Below are 20,363 nucleotides of genomic sequence, written 5' to 3'. Positions count from 1 at the left end.
AGTACCCAAAGGAGCATTGTTTGTAGTGACCAAAACCCAACATAGCCTACATGTCCTCTAGAAGGAAAAAGATACAAAATTATGGAATATCTAGAATAATTCTGTAGTTACTAAAAGATAACGAGTCAGATCCACATATAAGAAAAACGAGTTGCAGAATCAATCTAGGAGAGTGTACGGTGTGCACAGGGACACATACCAGCTCAACACTGACTATCTGACGGACAAGCCTGAACAGATGAACTTTGTAAAGTGTCTATCTGTGCTGTTTCTCTTTACAATGAACACCCATTATTTTTTAAATAAAATAATCTGGGGTGCCTGGGTGGCTCAGTCAGTTGGGCTGACTCTTGATTTCGGCTCAGGTCAATCTAATGATACAAAAAACTGAGAAATAGACTAATAATTCCTCAACGAGCACAGTGGAGAGGAGCTGCTTTAAAGGCAACGAGCATGAAATGGCTCAAACAGTAGTGCTGAGGTCTAAACAGAAGCTGAGGAGAGGTGGCTACTGAGCCAGGGAGGGTCTCCATCTTACCAAGAGGGTAAAGGAGTTTGGACGTTTGCCTCCGCCAGAGAGTTCCATCTTCGTGGGAGATCACATCATGGGGCTTGTGCTTGTAAAGTTCATTGTAGAAAGACATCTTATCCAAGAAACTATACACCTGCCAACACACAGAAAAAAATCCAGCCGCACGCTTACCTCGGGGACATGCAAGGGGTCCCACATCTGTTCTGCTCTTTCGGTCAGACTGTGTCTGACTCTCAAACTTCTCACAAACCTGCCACCGTGACTCTTCTTAGAATTGCCTCTACGCTCCTTGCCAACCCTCAGCACCCTTTAACACTTAGCTCAAGGCCCCTCACTCCACAGACTGCTGGCTCTCCTCAACAGTAGGTCTTTACTACTCAAATGACATTTACCGTATGGCTGTATCAGCTATTTCTTCCTTGTATCTATTGTTATTCTCTTCCGATGAGACAGTAAGGAACTTTATACTATGTCTCACTCAGTGTCTGCAATAGGTACTTAATTTAAGAGAACTTAAGCACTGTCTCTGGCACTGTTCATTCAACCTCAGACTAATTTTTGCCGTGGCAGTGGCATCCCCCAAAACCTCTCCCACAGTCTGAAATCAAGCATCTAAATGAACAACCTACCTTTTTGGCAGTGGACTTTCCTGATACGAGGGCTCGTAGCAACTGCAGGAGTGGGGAGAGGAGATGGGGAAACATCCCACATACACTGTCCAGAATGATCCCGAGCCCAGAGGTTGGCTCCTGTGGTGGAAGAAGAGAGGTCACTGACCTTCAACACCATCCGTGAATTAACACATCTCCGAACTGCCCAGCAATCATAAGAAAATCTAAAAACAGTCCTTTCCTCCGGGCAGACATCACCCCTCCCTAACAATTGAAGATTTCCAGAATTTCACTGAGAAAGGCTTTCAACATCAGATTTATCAGGACCTGAAAAGAGAATACCACTGCCTCCAGTGACCTTTTCCTGGCCGTCCTCCCAACAGGAAGACAATGCTATCCGCCATTGCAGGAGATGTTTTGAATAATGTGAAAAGCGGCCAACAACATGTTAGCATTTGGCCACCACACACAAGTAACAGATCCTTAATCTAAATATTGTTTCAGGCCACCCTCTCCCAGAAACACTGTTCGAGACGACAGTGACTCAGGAAGAAGAGGATAAGACCTAGAAGCATATCAGTCAGGCCACAGTACAAGAGAGAACAGATTTATTCATCAGCTGGACCCTAGGGCTTCAGACTCGTATTAATTCTAAGCCTATGTACTGGTGAGAAGCTGTTCTCTCTGAAGCCAAATTCTTATCTAACTTGTTAACAATATTCTGACAACTCAGACGCATGTTCAAGACTTACAGCACTACTGGTGACTGAGACTAACAATGTGAAAAAAGACTTGCTGGGTAGGATACAGAACATGCTGGTTAATAACACAGACTACAGACTGAAGTCAGCCAGAACTGCTTCCTGAGGCTGGCTGTTCATCTAGCTGTGTAACCTTAGGCAAGTCACTTCATATCTCTAAGCATCACCTTTCCTCATATGCAAAATGGTGATTTATAATTCTATCTACTTTATAGATTTTCGTAAAGAGTAAATACAAAATGACATCAACGCTTAATATGAGACCAATCACAAACTAAGTGCTTGATCAATTGTTTTGCTACTAGAATATCTTATAGCATAATTCCCTCTGACACACTTACTGTTCCCCAGAATAGTTCTGGAAGAGAAGGATCTGCCAGGACTTCACATGCTGTGTCAATTACATCCTGTTGGGGGACGGGGAAGAAAATAGCTTAGTTTCTGTAGCTGACGCAGTCATATCTCTTTTACTGTATCTCTGTTCAAATCAAAACATCAACAATATTTCCACATACTAGGTCAGAAAGAACTGTGGGTTTAAAAAGATTACACCCCATCTAGGGTGCACATTATGCCTATTGTATGGTGTTAGACAAGTGAACCTCTCTGAACTTCAAAATCTTTAGCTATAAAATGGCGACAGTATTATCTGCCTCATAGCACCGCTCTGAGGACGGAAGAGGACAATGTGTACAGAAGCGGACTGTAAACTGTAAACATTAAGGTGCTAGTAAAGGTGAGGTGCAACTAGGCTAGGCTGAACTGTTCTCCTAGAGGGCAAGAGTGGCTCTTCAATTTTTTAACCCTCAGCACCTAGCACAGAGCCTGGCACACACTGAGAATGATTTCTTTAAAAAACCCAAGTGCTAGGACTCTCACATCCTTGGTATGTTAATACCAGTCCTCCCACTACGTACATTGAGGTCCACATGGGACCAGAATTTTGGCAAAGGATGCAAAGCTCATGCTATGCCCCTGGAACTTTGGAAATGGAGTCCTCCAATGAACACCAATTTCTTTTCTAATGATAATAAATTTTCAGTTTCTGCAACTTCACCAATTCCTTCAATTTCCAAAACAAGTCATTAAAAAAATGAATACAAAGACAGTTATAAAGAACTCCTCAAACAGCACTCTCCACTGAAAGGAACCAGGCTTCCTTAGAGAAATGGCGGATTCCAGGGTGAGAATCTTGTAAGATAATCCTACAACAGTGTGTCATACCCGAAAGCAACAGAGCTATCAAAATACATAAGAGCAGTGCAGGACAGATAGAGGGGCTCTTCTGAAAGAGTTCTTACTGGCCAAAGATGGGTAATTTGAGCCTAAGAATAGTAACAGCATTAGATTAAAACAGAGCTAACACATTTATACCCATGAGTTCACCATGACATATAAAAACTTAGAAACCTCATTAGCCACCTTTACAGGAGGGTAGGGAAAATTAGTAAATATAGGAAAACAAGCAAGCACAGTACTCTATACCAGCGTATCGGATAGTAGTGAGAACAAAAATTATTTGAGGTATAACTGACATATTACATTAGTTTTAGGTGTACAACATAACAACTTAATATTTGCATATACTCTGAAACAAATTTTTTATAGCCATGTTCCAACCAAAAAATAAGATAGAATAGTGCCATTTTGTAACTCCTAAGGAACTAATGGATCTAAACCATCATTATCTAGACAATGATGTGGCTTGGGTCCACTACAGTGCAAAGCACAGGTGACTAAAACTTGACAGAGTTACCAACCCATAACATGTGGACCTTATTTATTTAGATCCTGATCCAAACACACAAACTTATAACAAATTTATGACATTTACGAGTTAACTAGACATTTAAATTCTGACTTGATATTTAAAGATACAGGGGCACCTGGGTGGCTCAGTCGGTTAAGCGTCCGACTTCAGCTCAGGTCATGATCTCACGGTTTGTGGATTCGAGCCCCGTGTTGGGCTCTGTGCTGACAGCTCGGAGCCTGGAGCCTGCTTCGGATTCTGCGTCTCCCTCTCTCTGTTCCTCTCCTGCTCATTCTCTGTCTCTCTCTGTCTCTCAAAAATAAACGTTTAAAAAAATTTTTTTTTAAAGATACAGCTTGTTAGTTATGGTACTGGTTGTAAAGTTTTACTAACTCCTCTTCTGGTTCATCGAAAATTCATAGATGAAACTTATGTCAGGGATGTGCTTCAAAATAATCAAGGAGGGAAAGAGCACCAAGATCTGCTGTGAGTTGATAATTTGGAAGCTGGTAATAAGATTGTTTAGGAGTCTGAAGTTTGAAATGTTTCAGGGTTTTGGTTTTTTTAATGTTTATTTAGTTTTTGAGAGAGACAGAGCACGAGTGGTGGAGGGGCAGAGAGAGGGGGGAGACAGAATTGGAAGCAGGCTCCAAGTTCTGAGCTGTCAGCACAGAGCCCGACGTGGGGCTCGAACTCACAAACCATGAGATCATGACCTGAGCCGAAGTCGGATGCTCAACTGACTGAGCCACCCAGGTGCCCCTGAAATGTTTCAGGTTTTAAAAATATCGTAGAAGAATATTTTATTAGCACCCACAGATGTTTGGGACTGATGCACCATTCCAAAATGAGATTACAAAGCAGTATGTACGTTGTGATTCCAGTTTTAGAGACAAATGGTTATATTTTTAACACATATATGCAGAAAATGTTTAGAAGAGAACGCATCATAATATTAACAGAAGTTGTCCTGTGTGGTGGGATTATACTTTTTTCTTTTTATCAGCACCTTCTGATTTTTCTATCATTCATATGTATCATATATAATACAATAAATGCGAAGAAACAGCAATAAACAAGTGAACACCAGAGGTATGTGGGTGTGTGCTGTATCAGCTCCAAAGGGGTATCTTAGGGACATGACTGCAATGCCAGAAAGTCTCACAAGAACCAGGTACTAACCTGCTGGTTGCCCAGTGTGTGCAGCTCCAGCGAGGTGAGAACGAAAGAGAGCAGTCCATACACACACATGCACGCGGTGCTGGTGGTACACTGCAATGGCAAAGGAGTCAGTGAACAATTCTGAATAACAAGTCTTCCCCCGCAGCTTTGGCATAATCCTAGCACATTAATCAGGTCTCTATAAACAAATGGAAGAGAATCCAAGGCTTTATAATTCTTCCGATTTAGTTCCAAGATCAGGAAGGCGAGGGGGAGAAATGAAAAAGCAGGAACCATAAATATTACAACATAGCCAAGAATACAATCGGAAAAGGAACCATTCTCAAAATGATCAGTTTTGTGGGGAAGAAAACCACACCCAGTCTAGAAAAGAGGATAAAGGGTCTCTATCTATGCGCTGGTATGAATGCAGCAGGCTGAACTATCACCAAGATAAATGAACCAATGCCAACCAGTGGTGCCTGCCGGCCGAGGTTTCCTGTTAGTGTGTCAGAACAAGCTGACAACAGTGCCTCTGAAATTAAGCCCAAACACTAGCCTCAAGAGAACGGCTAATACATCCTGCTACAGTTGAATGACGAAGCTCCCCAAAAAAGATTTTTCCAGTCAAAATGGCCAAAGCTATCTTCCAGATTACCGTACTGGCATAGTATCCTATACTGGCAGGCAGAGTCAGACACTGTGGGTTCAAACTGTATCTACCACTAGTTGGTGGTTATTGTTCTTGTGAACAAATTACATCTCCCTGAGTCTCAACTTCTTAATATGTAAAACAGGATGAAAATTCCTAGTGCAAATAAGCGTTATAAGGATGAAATAAAGTAACGTATAGAAAGCGCTAAGCAGGGGCGCCTGGGTGGCGCAGTCGGTTAAGCGTCCGACTTCAGCCAGGTCACGATCTCGTGATCCGTGAGTTCGAGCCCCGCGTCAGGCTCTGAGCTGATGGCTCGGAGCCTGGAACCTGTTTCCGATTCTGTGTCTCCCTCTCTCTCTGCCCCTCCCCCGTTCATGCTCTGTCTCTCTCTGTCCCAAAAATAAATAAACGTTGAAAAAAAAATTTTTAAATTTAAGAAAGCGCTAAGCACAGTGTCTAGTCATAGCAGATGCTCTACAGAGTTGGAAACACCACCATCATTATCCACGTCACTACTACAATTATCATTACTACTATCATGATTCATGAACGAGCTTCTCCCCTGCTCTCTGCTCATCTGCTCAAATACCAACAGCCCGAGCCTCACATCATTTCCCCCACTGGCCAGCGAGCGGAGCAGTCGGGTCAAGTACTGAAATACGTTCAGCTGGATGGCTGTGCCGCCTATCTTTCGGACAACGCTGCTGGTCTCTTCTGGATGCAGGGTGTGACGGAGAAGAGCCCAGGCCAAAAGCACTGGGGCATGGTGTGGAATGTCCCCGAAGGTCAACATCAAACGGTCCATGTCCTGATGAAAAGAAAAAACAAAATCTGTGTCGCTAAAACAAAGGGTCAGAGCCCCAGATGGGACCCTCTGTCACATGCAGTAAGTCTTACAACTGCCCAGTGGCCCCTTGCCCCATTTGGGTACGTACTCCTCCCCACCCCCCCAGCCACCTCACTAATAAACCCTTCCGCTACTCTTCCCTGTGCCCACACTTCGTTTCTTCTGACTGTAAGTAGTCGAATGTAACGTTGTAAAATACATGTTCAAGTGGAACTTTCTTTAGAAAATTTCCCAATCCTTCTTTAACTTTTTCTGATCTTTCCCCATTTTGTATCTAACCATCGCATCTCAACGTGCTTTCCCTTTGATCTTCCTGCACAAGCTCCATAAATGAAGACGCACCCCAAGGTTCTGTCCTTGGGCCTCTTTTTTTCCTGATGCCATCTCTCTGAGTGACTCCACTCATTCTCACAGATTCGACAATCACCTATGTGATAGCAACTATCACCAAAACCTGAGATTTCTTCCAGATCCAGTTAACTTCTTAACAATGTAGGACCTCTAATTCCACAAGGAAAATTTCAAGGGGCAGTACAGTTGAAGGGTTAAAAACATACTCCTAACTCTAAACTGTCTTCAAAGAGAAATGCAGCTATTCCAAGTTCACCTGACAAATAAGCCCGTCCTGGGCAAACTGGTGCAGTTCTCTTCTGTCATCCAAAGCACACTTATGCAAGGATTCAATATCCATGCCTTCCACCAGGATAAGGGCACTGAAGTAGCTGGAAAGGAAAATGGTATCATGATGTCACATGTGCCACTTTGAACCTTGAAGGAGAATAAGGTGAAATGCAAGATGCTTTAATATCAAAAAAATTATTTTTTTCAAAAAAAATTATTAATGGGTTTTTGTGCTTTTTTTTTTCATACTAAGTCTTCTAAACTCAGTATGTATTTTACACTTCCAGCACACCTCAGTTTGACCAGCCACATTTTTTTTTTAAGTTTTATTTAAGTAACCTCTACACCCAACGTGGGGCTCGAACTCATGACTGACCCCAAGATCAAGAGTCACATGCTCCACCGACCAAGCCAGCCAGGAGTCCCTCGACCAGCCACATTTAAAGTTCCTGACAGTCACGTGGGGCTTGTGCCTGCCAAAGCACAGATCCAGGACTGGAAGTTTCTATAGCCACCAATTACATCTGACCCAGATAAACCATCTCACGACTCAGGTGTGTATCTTTGTTCACAGAGGAAACAGGCCTCAAAACGGGGATATATATCCATTCTAACCACGATAACATCATCCTTTTTGTTAAATGCAGCTGAATCTCCTCCTCACTGACACAGATGCAAACAGGCAGCTCACCCCAGAGGTTGTACCAAGAGCAGGTTAAGAAAAGGCTCCACATCACGGATAACCCGAGGAAAGCAAATCAGTGCACCAAAGGGATCAAACTGAGGGGGGCGATAGATAATATCAAGGGTTTGCAAGGTTGTGGGGAAACTGGTTCTCTCCTCCCACTGTCGGTGGAAGTGTAAATTGGTACAGGCTTTGTGGAAAACAATTTGGCAACAGATATTTTATAATACAAAGGCACATACCCTTCAACCCAACAATTACATTTCTAGATCTTTATTTTAGAGTTGTACTCATCCAGATGCACAGAGAGGCTTGTAAAGAATGTTCTTTATAAGCATTATTTGGAATGTGCAAAATAGCTAACTGCCTACCATTAGTGAACCATGAAATAAACATCCATACCATGTATTAATATGCAGCAGCTAAGAAGAACATCCTGAGATGAAAGAGTTCCAGGACATCTAGTTATGTGGAAAATTTAGTTGTAAAAGCATATACCATTTATGTCAAAAAACATCAACAATGTATTTTCATACATATGAAAAAAAGATGTGGCTCTATTCACTGCCATAAAATTCAAAGTCCGTAGATGAGGACTTCAAAGAGGGCAGGGGACACATCTGCCTTGTCACTGTCTTCTTAGCATTTGCACTGGCCTACCATTGACACTCACTACATTTTTTGTTGACTAGATGAACCTCTTAAGTGAAGATAGTAAAAGATGAGAATGGAATACGTATTTTGAGAAAACACGTCCCTCTCAGTCTCAGTCTTTACTCCCTGTAAGACTGGGAACGTGAAGCACACCCATCTGTTTCCCTACCCACTAAGTGAAAAGCGCATCTAGACTCTCCCCTCACCCATTCACAGGAACTAGAATATCAATGTTCTAAACACTGCACAAGTTCAACAGACTTACCCAATCCTATCCACGAAAGGGTCCATGGTCTCATCCACCAGGTGCCTGTTGGTCTGCCTACTACCAAATCCTTGCTCCTTAAACATCTTGGTTAATGCCAACAGGTCACTAGGTGCCATCTCAAAGTATGCATAATAAAGGAAAATAATTTCTAGCAGCATGGACTGTTCCCGAAGGCACTGAACAAACCAGCGAGATACCTGGCGCTCAGTCTGCACAATGAAGGAAAAATGGGAAAAATAAAGTCAGGTTTTAAAACATAAAACATTTTAAAGTTACTTTTATTAGATAATACATTTATAAGAATAGAGTAAAAAAAAAAAGTCTCCCTCTTTGTTAAATATTAAGGATCTATTAAAAGATTACAGAAAAAGATTTTGGAAGCGACACCAAAAAGTGTGCCTCCCTACAATTCCCACTGCCCAGTCATCCAAACCTGTCCCTAGAGGCAACCACTGTCAGAGGTTTTTGTCTTTCCTTCCAGTAATATGCCACACACTCCTTCTTTCATTCTACAGTCTGTCTACCCACCTACCTACCTATGCATCCAACCATCCATCTCTAAACCAAATACACTATACAAACTATTCCGCACCTTCCTCTTTTCACTTAACAATGTGTCTTAAAGATTATTTCCTCTAATAGTACATTAAGAATTTTCTTATTTTTCATTATCAGTCCCCTCATCATTTTTTAAAGTTGCACAGCACTCCACCACATGGAAATGCCATATTTATTTGTTTGTTTGGCCATAATTTATTTTACCCAGCTCCCTTGGATGTACAAACAAGTGTTGGTGAAGATGTGGGGAAAAACAAACCCTTGTGCACTGTTGGTGGGAATCCAAATTGGTGCAGCCACTGTGGAAAATAGTATCAAGTTTCCTCAAAATATTAAAAAAACACAAAATACCGTATGATACAATAATTCCACTGCTGGGTATTTACCCAAAGAAAATGCAAACACTAATTGAAAAAGATACATGCACCCCTATGTTTACTGCAGCGTTATTTACGATAGCCAAGATATAGAAGCAAACTAAGTGTCCTTCTTAGATGATAGATGTGGTACACACACACTCATGCGTGTGCACATGCAATGGAACACTACAAAGCCACAAAAAGGATGAGATCTTGCCACTTGCCACAACATGGATGGACCCAGAAGGCACTATGCTGAGTGAAATAAGTTAGAGAAAGACACATACCATGTGATTTCACTCATATCTGGAAACTAAGAAACAAAACAAATGAAGAAGAAACATACAAAAAGCAGAATGAGACCTGTAAATACAGAGACAAACTGATGGTTGCCAGAGGGGAGGGGTTGGGGAGATGGGCAAAATGGGTGAGGGGAGTGGTAGATACAGGCATCCAGTTATGGAATGAATAAGTCATGGGAATAAACACAGAGTAGAAAATATAGTCAACTATAATAATTGTTGACTCCAAAAAATTAAAATAAATAAATAAAACCAATGTACAACTGACAGACCAGACAAAAAAAACTGGCAAAACCACAGAACTAAATAATCTTGACCTGACTGGTATTTTGCACAATCATACCCAACTACTTCCAAATACACATTCTTTTATGTGTTTGTGGTACATTCACCAAGATATGTCATATAATGGGCCATAACCCACGGGACAGTAAATTTTAAAAGACCAAAATGGGGGCATCTGGGTGGCTCAGTCGGTTAAGCATCCGACTTTGGCTAAGGTCATCTCACAGTTCTTGTGTTCGAGTCCCTCTTCGGGTGAGCTTGGGCCCACTTTGGGCTCCTCGCTGACAGTGCAGAGCCTACATGGGACTCTCTCTTTCTCTCCTCCCCCCCCCCCCTGCTGCTCGCTCACTCATGTCCTCTCTCTAAAACAAAAAATAAAGTTATTAAAAAAAATAAAAAGATCAAAATGATACAAAATATGTTCTTTGATCATAATGGAGTCAAATTAAAAATCAATAAGATATCTAAGAAAACATCCAATGTTTGGAAATTAAACAACACACTCTAAATAATACAAGGGTCAAAGGAAATCACAAGGGAAATTAGAAACTATTTTGAACTGAATGACAGTGACAATCCAACATACCAAATTTTTAGGATATGGCAAAAAGCAATACTTAAAGCAACATTTATAGTTATTTATTAGGAATGTTCTAAAATCTGTTCTCTAAGTTTCTTTTTTTTTTTAATTTTTTTTTTTAATGTTTATTTATTTTTGAGACAGGGAGAGACAGAGCATGAACGGGGGAGGGTCAGAGAGAGAGGGAGACACAGAATCTGAAACAGGCTCCAGGCTCTGAGCTGTCAGCCCAGAGCCCGACGTGGGGCTCAAACTCACAGACTGCGAGATCATGACCTGAGCCGAAGTCAGACGCTTAACCGACTGAGCCACCCAGGCGCCCCTCTAAGTTTCTATCTTAAAAATTAGGAAAAGAATGTGGCACCTGGGTGGCTCAGTCGGTTAAGTGCCCCATTCTCTCTTTTTTTAATGCTTATTTATTTTTCATAGAGTGAGCAGGCACACACGCACATGAGCAGGGGAGGGGCAGAGAGAGAAAGAGAGAGAGGACAAAGGATCTAAAGGAGGCTCCGTGCTGACAGCAGAAAGCCCAGATTCAGGACTCAAACTCACAAACCATGAGATGGTTACCTGAGCCGAAGTCAGACACTTAACTGACTGAGCCACTCAGGCACCCCAAGCATCTCACTCTTGATTTCAGCTCAGGTCATGATGTTCCAGTTGTGAGATTGAGCCCCATGTCAGGCTGCACGCTGAGCATGGAGCCTTCTTAAGATTCACTCTCTCTGTCCCTCTGCTCCCTCCCCCGCTTGTACACTCTCTCTAAAATTAAGAAAATAAAAATTAAAAAAGATTAAAGGAAAATATTTACAAAAAAATATTTTTCAGAAATATTTTAAAATAAAATATTTAAGAATAAATTTAACAAAAAATGTGTAATATGTGAATACTGAAAATAAAACCTTACTTAGGTATATTAAACAAGATATACTAAATGAAGAGATATACGCGGTTCATGGATCAGAAGACTTAATAACATTATTAAGACGGCAATTCTCCTCAAATTGATTTATGGAGTCAACAAAATTCTGACTAAAATCCTAGAAAGCATTTTTTTTGGGAAGAAAGAGACAAGCTAATTCTAAAGTTGCTGTGGAAAAGTAAAGGACCTAGAATAGTCAAAACATTATTAAAAAGAATGAGGTTGAAAGAATTACACTACCTAATTTTAAGATTTACTAATAAGGGGCGCCTGGGTGGCGCAGTCGGTTAAGCGTCCGACTTCAGCCAGGTCACGATCTCGCGGTCCGTGAGTTCGAGCCCCGCGTCAGGCTCTGGGCTGATGGCTCGGAGCCTGGAGCCTGTTTCCGATTCTGTGTCTCCCTCTCTCTCTGCCCCTCCCCCGTTCATGCTCTGTCTCTCTCTGTCCCAAAAATAAATAAATGTTGAAAAAAAAATTAAAAAAAAAAAAAAAAAGATTTACTAATAAAACTATCTTAATCAAGACAGTGTGATATTAATGTAAAGACAGATGTAGAGTTCAATGCATCAGAGGTAGATACACATTTTATGATCAATTGATTTGTTTACAAAGATGCCAAGATAATCCAATGGGAAAAGACAAGTCTTTTCAATAAATGGCACTGGGAGAAGATCTCTGTATGGGGGAAAAAAATTAATCCCATCCCTTACCTCAACACCATACACTAAAATTAACTAAAAAGTAATTACTGAAGTAAATAAATGTGCTAAAAATATTACACTTCTAAAAGAAAACAAATAAAATGTGACATTAGGTTAAGCAAAGATTGTTTTTTAAGTTTATTTAAGAGACAGAGAGAGAGGAAGAGAAGAGAGAGAGAATCCCAAGCAGGCTCCTCGCTATCAGCACTCAGCCCCACTTGGGGCTTGATCCCACAAACCGTGAGATCATGACCTGAGCTGAAACCAAGAGGCAGTCAGATGCTCAGCTGACTGAGCCACCCAAGTGCCCCTAAGCAGAGAGTTCTTGAAACAAGGCCCAAAAGGCAAGAATCCGAAGAGAAAGAGACTGATAAAACAGATTTTATCAAAATTTAAGTTTGGTCTTAAGACAGTTTAGGTGAAAAAAAAAGGAAAAAGAAAAAGAAAGAAAGCCATAAAGTGAGAGAAAATATTTGTAAAACATTTACCTGTCAAATGGCTTGTCTTCAGAATACATCGAGAACTTTTTCTTTATGTTTATTTATTTATTTATTTTTGAGAGAAAGCGAGTGAGCATAAGCAGGGGTGGGGCAAAGAGAGAGGCAGACACAGATTCTGAAGCAGGCTCCAGGCTCTGAGTTGTCAGCACAGAACCCAATGTGGGGCTCAAACCCATGAATCGTGAGATCATGACCTGAGCCGAAGTCAGACGCCCAACTGACTGAGCCACCTGGGCGCTCCTACATTGAGAACTCTTAAAATTCAGTAAGACAAATAACCCAGTAAGACCATGGGAGCAAAGATTGGATAAACACTTCAACAAAAATATAGGCAAATAAGCATGTAAAAAGATGCTCAACATCACTAGTCATGTGGGAAACACAAATTAAAACCACAATGAGATACCACCACATATCTATTAGATGTTTAAAATTAAAATCAGAGAGCCAAAGCATAAGAGACTCTTAAAAACTGAGAACAAACTGAGGGCTGATGGGGGGTGGAAGGGAGGGGAGGGTGGGTGATGGGTATTGAGGAGGGCACCTGTTGGGATGAGCACTGGGTGTTGTATGGAAACCAATATGACAATAAATTTCATATATTTAAAAAATAAATAAATTAAATTAAATTAAATTAAATTAAATTAAATTAAATTAAATTAAAATCACTGACCTTACCAAGTGTTGGTGTAGATATGGAAGAGAATGAGTTCTCAAAAATGCTGTGACAAATGGAAAATGGTAGCAGCGCCTGGGTAGCTCAGCCGGTTAAGTGTCCACCTCTTGATTCCAACTCAGACCATGATCTCACAGTTTGTGAGATGGAGCCCCGCATCGGGCTCTGTGCTGACTACATGGAGCCTGCCCGGGGTTCTGTCTCTCCCTCTCTCTCTCTCTGCCCCTCCCCTGCTTGCACACACATGCTCACTCTCTCTCAAAATAACTTTTAAAACTTAAAAAAAAAAAAAAAAAAAAAAAGAACGGAAAATTGTACAGACCCTATGGAAAGCAGTTTGTCGATACCTTATAAAGACAAAAATACACACTTACAATGTGACCCAACAACCCAACTCCCAGATATTTATTTATCCAAGAGAAATGAAAACCTACGTCCTATCCATAAAAAGACCTGCATGTTAATGTTCACTGCACATTACTCATTACTGCCAAAAAACAGAACTCAAATATGTACCAAATGATAAATGGATAAACAAAATGTGGTATATATCCATATAATGAAATAACATTCAACCACAAGTAGGAATGAAGTATTATTACATGAATATGACCTGGATAAATCTCACAAACAGTATGTTAGTGAAAGAAGCCAAACAGAAAAGACTCTGTATATATTATGTGGTTCTATTTACATGAAATTCTAGAAAAGGCAAAATTATATTAACAGTGACACCTACAAATGTTTAAAAACAAAAAACAAAAAACTATAGTAACGGAAAGCAGATTAGTAGTTGTCTGGGGCCAGAGGTCACAGATTGACCATAAACTTTCTAGAGGAGACAGAAATATTCGATATACTGACATGCATACAACTACATACAATTGTCAAAACCATACACTTAAAATCAGTGAATTTTATTGGATGGAAATTATACCTGAATAGAGCTGGGGGGTGGGGGATGCTACCAATTTGTCATTACACAAGTCGTTTCACACACGTATGGATGTATTTATAGGATAAACTCTTAAAGTGGAACTGCTAAGGGGCACCTGGGTGGCTCAGTTGGTTAAGCATCCAACTTCGGCTCAGGTCACGATCCCATGGCTTGTGAGTTTAAGCCATGCATCAAGCTCTCTGCTGTCAGCATGGAGCCTGCTTCAGATCCTGTCTCCCTCTCTCTCTGCCCCTCCCCTGCTCGCTCTCTCTCTCTCTCTCTCTCTCTCTCTCTCAAAAATAAACATTAAAGAAAAAAAAAAAAACTAGAACTGCTAGGTCAAGAAATATGTGCCTTTCAATTTTTAAGTATTTTCATAATATTTTCCATTAAAAAAGGACTGTTTATACAGCAAAATATGAGCACCCATTATCCCATCCCATGGGCAAGAGTGTTGCCACATGAATTTGTTCATTGCCTTGCCCTGTTTTTCTATTGAGTCTTAGTGATTTAGAGTTCTTTCTATTTTAAGAACCCAATATGAGTTTGTCTTGACTTTGTTTACTGTGCTATTTTTGTTTTTGACTTTTCTTCCTTGCAAGTTTTTGATTTGATGTTTATAATTATTTTTCTTTTATGGCTTCTGAATTTTACTTTAAAAAGTCTTCTCCACTCCAAAACAAAACATGAGAACAAAACCCACCTCCCATGTTTTCTTTCTAATACGTTTATAGTTAATTTTTTTTTTTTAAGTAAACTATATGCCCAATGTGGGGCTCGAACTCATGACCCCGAGCAAGATTCACATGTTCCACCAACTGAGCCAGCCAGGCACCCCTATAGTTTTTTTTTTCAATTTAATATATGTATATTTTTTTTCAATTTAAATCATCTACGTGATTTTCTTTTGGTAGAAGATAGAAGATAGAGTTTATTTTTCCTCCCCAAGGCTATCCGGTAGTTCAACACCATTTATTGAAAAATACAACATTTCCCACTGATTGAAATGCCACCTTTATCATATGCTAACTCAGCATTTGGGTCTATAGCCAGATGTTCTATTATGCTCTATTTATAAGTCCATTTATTCATATGTCAATGCCATGCTTTAAATTACTGTAATGGTAATTATCTAACAAAAGTAATTTTCCTTTTTCAAAAATTTCCTGACTATTCTTACTTATTTTTCATATGACTTTTAGAATCAGCTCGTTCAGTTCCAAAATAAAAGGCAAAACAAACACTTATTTGTATTTGTTTGTTTGTTTGTTTGTAGGGATTACACTAAATTTATAGGTTGGGGTGCCTGGGTGGCTCAGTCAGTTAAGCGTCCGACATCAGCTCAGGTCATGATCTCACAGCTCATGAGTTCAAGCCCCATGTCAGACTCCATGCTGACAGCTCAGAGCCTGGAGCTTGCTTCAGATTCTGTGTCTCCCTCTCTGTTTCTGCCCCTCCCCCACTCATGTGTGCTCTCAAAAACAAATATTTTTAAATATTAAAAATAAATAAAATTATAGGTTTATATAAGAAAAACTGACACTTTTATGGTGCTGTCTTTATATTCAAGAATGCAGTGTGTTTCTCCATTCAGTTATGACTTTTTTATACCCTTTATAGAATTTTAAAGTTCTCTTCAGTTAGATTTTGGATGGCTGCATGCTTATTCCTGAGAAATTTATGCTTTTATGGCTATTGTAAATGGGCCCTTTACCACTATTAAATATTTTCAGTAGTTACTATCCATGTTTTGGTTACGTTGTTTTAATAACCATGTATTATTTTCAAAACAAAAAAGATCATGTTCTAATTTATAAATGCTTTATGATTTAGGATAAAATAGACTAGTGTCACATACTTAACAGATAATGATAATAAAGAGGATGAAATCTTGAATTTAGAGTTCCATTAACAACTAAGGGAAGATTTTAGGTAAGAACAGAAAGTAAATTAACTGAATAGACAAAGTCAAGTGAAAATGCCCAGAATTAAGTACCATTACTTAGAGTCATCAATATTTTGATCCATGACATATTTAAACTTTTTGGAAGAAAGATAATCTCTAAATGTTATAAGTTAATAAATGAATAATTTAACTTAGAGCTCTATACACAAGGGTATACCATTCTTATAAGAGTTACAGGAGGGCCCAGTAACCACATACCATGAGGTTTCCATGTGTCTCCCAAGTTGGTGCTTCAGTTTTATAAAGCTCTTCGAACTGCTGTCTGTATTTTGTAACTAGTTCCTTCTCCAATTTATCAACACAGTCTGCATATTCAACCTTAAAAAAAAACAAACCCTCAGAGTAACTTATACCTACAGTAAAAGGTTAATACTCAAATGAATGCGAATATGAATAATATAACATTTTTCAAAAGTATTGAATTTTAGGGGCGCCTGGGTGGCTCAGTTAAGCGTCCGACTTCAGCTCAGGTCACGATCTCGTGGCCCATGGGTTCAAGCTCCACATCGGGCTCTGTGCTGACAGCTCAGAGCCTGGAGCCTGCTTCAGATTCTGTCTCTGCCACTCCCCTGCTCACACTCTGTTTCTCTCAAAAATAAACAAGCATTAAAAAAAAATAATAATAAATAAATAAATAATGAAAAAATAAAAGTATTGAATTTTATAGCATAAAGAAAAACCAAGAGGACTAAATGGGCTTACCCTATAGGGGTGTCTTTCATCTTGGAAATAAGTGAGAAGGTGTAAGACACAACGAAGAATACAGGTTCTTTCTTCATAGTAATAATCTGCAATCTGGGAAGAACCCAAAGATGCAAAATCATTTACTGACCTTTACACAGAAGACACTCAATTTTAAATTTATTGATAAGAAGATCACTTAAAGATATGAATGGAAGGGGCGCCTGGGTGGCTCAGTCAGTTAAGCATCCGACCACTTCACTCAGGTCATGATCTCGTGGTTCGTGAGTTTGAGCCCCGCTTTGGGCTCTGTGATGGCAGCTCAGAGCCTGGAGCCTGTTTCAGATTCTGTGTCTCCCTCTCTCTCTGCCCCTCCCCCGCTCATGCTGTCTCCCTCTGTCTCAAAAATGAATAAACACTAAAAAAAAAAAAAAAAAAAGATATGAATGGAAAAGTCTGACTTCTACAAGCAATCACAGAAATGGAAAGTTTGTGTTAGGCCAAAAGAAAGCAAAAGAACTTCATGAAATAGGACAAAAGTCAAGTCCCTCAAGATAAAAGAAATTCTATAAAAATATAAACAAGTTTTCTAGCATGACTTCTCAGAGCTTTCAAATAACACACAATGCTGTAACTGACAGGCCAAATAAATGAAAACAAATATAAAAATAACCCTCGTATATGTCCTAACTGTTTGTTACTAATGTACTTATTCTCAATAAACACCAAAAATAGGAAACCACTTCAGAAGTCACAGTCAAATTCCACTTTATGTGACATCCTCAATGTGAAGGTTGATTTGGGGGGTACGAGGAGATAAAGGAATAAAAAAATATAAATTAATATTCTTGCATTTAGACTGAGAGGAAAACTACGCATGAACCAGTTTTCATCCCCAGTAACCAAAGAATCTCCTTTCGAAAAGGTCTCAGCTGGGTCCAGTGGATAAAAGCCTCTTGTTTCACAGTGAGTTACTAAGCTACTTCACTGAGGCCTCAATGCTTCCCCAACAAAACACTCAAAAGCCAGCAATGCCCAGGAGAACAAGGTCAAGAAGCCATCACCCAATTTCACATCAAAGAATGAAAGCAGTGACTACCACTAACCTTCAGGATTAAGGCCTGGCTCTGCCTCTCGTCTTGCAGTACCGTCTGAAGGAAAAAAGAAGTCAAGAAGCCATCGTATAAGCAAAGCTCAATTAACAAAGAAAAAGATAAACATCTTCACCTCACCCTTCAAGATTATAACTGCCCATTCATTTCTGGACACATTTTTTACCTACACGTATCCAAATGTGTACTCAAATCCCCGCCCCCTCCCCTCGACTCCACTTCCTCATATGTAGAATCTGACCACCTACCTGCTGCAAAGAACCACTACCAAAACCCTTCAACACCTAACACCAAGGAAAAGGACAAAGGCAGGAGAAAGCAGCTGGGCATAACTACAAACCTTTAGTGAGTCCCGAGTACCTCTATAATCCTCTTGAAGGTAACACTGGAGCAACTGCACACTCTGTTCTTCGTCAAGACCCTGAAATACAGAGGCCGTAAGTGAGGAACAGCCACGTCAGCTCAGAAAACACACAAAGGATGCACAACGTCCTAAAGGCTTATCCTCTAGAATGAATAAATATCCTCTAGAACTTGAATAAATAAAAAGCTTTTTTTTTTTTTTAACACAGAATAAACTCAGGTATTGATGCACATGCTGTCGGGGTGAAAAGAGAGGCCCAGGTTCATAGTAAATCCTTGCTCCTTGCTCCTTTGGAGCAAGTTGTGGAAACTGAAGTACAGGCAGACATTCCTGCTTCCAAAGGCATGACATGTCTCCCTCTCAGATGAACGACAACCAGGTACTGCCCCATCCTTTGATTTGCAGTCAATGAAAACTACTTCAGGTCAACAGAATTTTGGTTAGTTATTTATTTTGTCACAAGGACAGAATAACCTATACTCTGTTATCAATGGTGAGCTGACAAAAATGAAATAGTCCAAGTGTTTGGTGAAATTTGGTAAAAAGTTGAAATGTGAGGGTGTGTTACCAGACAGGGATTTCCATGACAGAATACTGCTTGAATGTGCACAGGTCACTCAACAAGAACGAAGATAGGTCTGTGATTGATAGATGAGGAAAAGAGGAAGGGAAAAGAGACTGAAGAAATCACAAAAACCTCATTTCCTCTCTCTTCTCTCCACTTCCTCCCTCAAGCCGTCAGTCTCAAGGAGGAGTGTGTTTGAGAGCTTTATGTTTTATATCTGTAAGTATTATAATGGCGCATTTATTATAATGAGCACACTAGGGAAGAGACAGTGACTGCCCACTACTAGTTTAAAATCTATCAAGAGTATTCAGAACACATACAAATAGATGAAACAGGTAGAGGGCTGTGTGAATGGTGGGCATAAACAGCAACAGGTTTAACCACTCCTCCTGACACTGGACACATCAGTACTGCTTCTCAGCTTACAGATACTGGTTGTAAAACAATGTACACCTAATGTTTTGATCTATTTTAGACTAGGTTTTTAAAAATCATGTTTCAAATATAACGCTATATTTAAGCAGCCAAGTTGTCAATCAGTGGTAAAAGACACATAACTGGAAAACACTGTAAATGGTGCTATGGACAAAATACCTAAACAAAAATCCTTTTATTTTTTTTTTATTATTTTTTTTTTCAACGTTTATTTATTTTTGGGACAGAGAGAGGCAGAGCATGAACGGGGGAGGGGCAGAGAGAGAGGGAGACACAGAATCGGAAACAGGCTCCAGGCTCCGAGCCATCAGCCCAGAGCCTGACGCGGGGCTCGAACTCACGGACCGCGAGATCGTGACCTGGCTGAAGTCGGACGCTTAACCGACTGCGCCACCCAGGCGCCCCACAAAAATCCTTTTAAAAGATTTCATAAAAGATGATAAATTTACCCCAAATAGAAGAAAAAGAAGCCAGTGACTGACATGTAATTTACATGACGATCAAATTTACAACATCAGAAACAATTGTGCATATCTACCAAACAGTTAATATAGTAGCAGGCATGATCTGCGTTTCCAAAATAAAAAAAGAGGGGTGCCTGGGTAGCTGAGTCAAGTGAGCTTTCAACTTGGGCTCAGGTCACCACCTCACAGTTCGTGGGTTGAGCCCTGGTGTTGTGCTGACAGCGTGCAGCCTGTGCAGATTCTGTCTCCCTCTTTCTCTCTGCCCCTCCCCCACATGCTCTCTGTCTCAAAAGTAAACATTAAAAAAAGAAAGAAAATAAAAAGAAACAGCTACATATTTAAATATAATCTCAGGGTGCCTGGGTGGCTCAGTCAGTTAAGCAACAGACTTCAGCTCAGGTCATGATC

General features: G+C 40.1%; 1 protein-coding gene across 1 annotated transcript in view; it reads right to left on the bottom strand.

The window, feature by feature from the left end:
* NUP188 (nucleoporin 188) overlaps positions 1 to 20,363 on the bottom strand; it is a 53,951-nt gene that overhangs the window by 18,789 nt on the left and 14,799 nt on the right. The window contains exons 5-15 of the mRNA XM_047070655.1: positions 18,465 to 18,545; positions 18,119 to 18,163; positions 17,034 to 17,126; positions 16,530 to 16,649; positions 8,543 to 8,754; positions 6,925 to 7,039; positions 6,078 to 6,278; positions 4,837 to 4,926; positions 2,246 to 2,311; positions 1,162 to 1,281; positions 539 to 665 (exon numbers count right to left, since the gene is read on the bottom strand). Coding sequence (XP_046926611.1) covers positions 539 to 665; positions 1,162 to 1,281; positions 2,246 to 2,311; positions 4,837 to 4,926; positions 6,078 to 6,278; positions 6,925 to 7,039; positions 8,543 to 8,754; positions 16,530 to 16,649; positions 17,034 to 17,126; positions 18,119 to 18,163; positions 18,465 to 18,545 — 1,270 coding nt within the window. The remainder of the gene's footprint in view (positions 1 to 538; positions 666 to 1,161; positions 1,282 to 2,245; positions 2,312 to 4,836; positions 4,927 to 6,077; positions 6,279 to 6,924; positions 7,040 to 8,542; positions 8,755 to 16,529; positions 16,650 to 17,033; positions 17,127 to 18,118; positions 18,164 to 18,464; positions 18,546 to 20,363) is intronic.

Source organism: Lynx rufus, unplaced genomic scaffold (genome assembly GCF_022079265.1).
Source record: "Lynx rufus isolate CCGP_SWC_20201006 ecotype Redwood Valley unplaced genomic scaffold, mLynRuf1.p SCAF_10, whole genome shotgun sequence".
Classification (NCBI taxonomy): domain Eukaryota; kingdom Metazoa; phylum Chordata; class Mammalia; order Carnivora; family Felidae; genus Lynx; species Lynx rufus.
The sequence above is the reverse complement of the archived record's forward strand: the minus strand, read 5'-3'. Positions and strand labels throughout refer to the sequence as shown.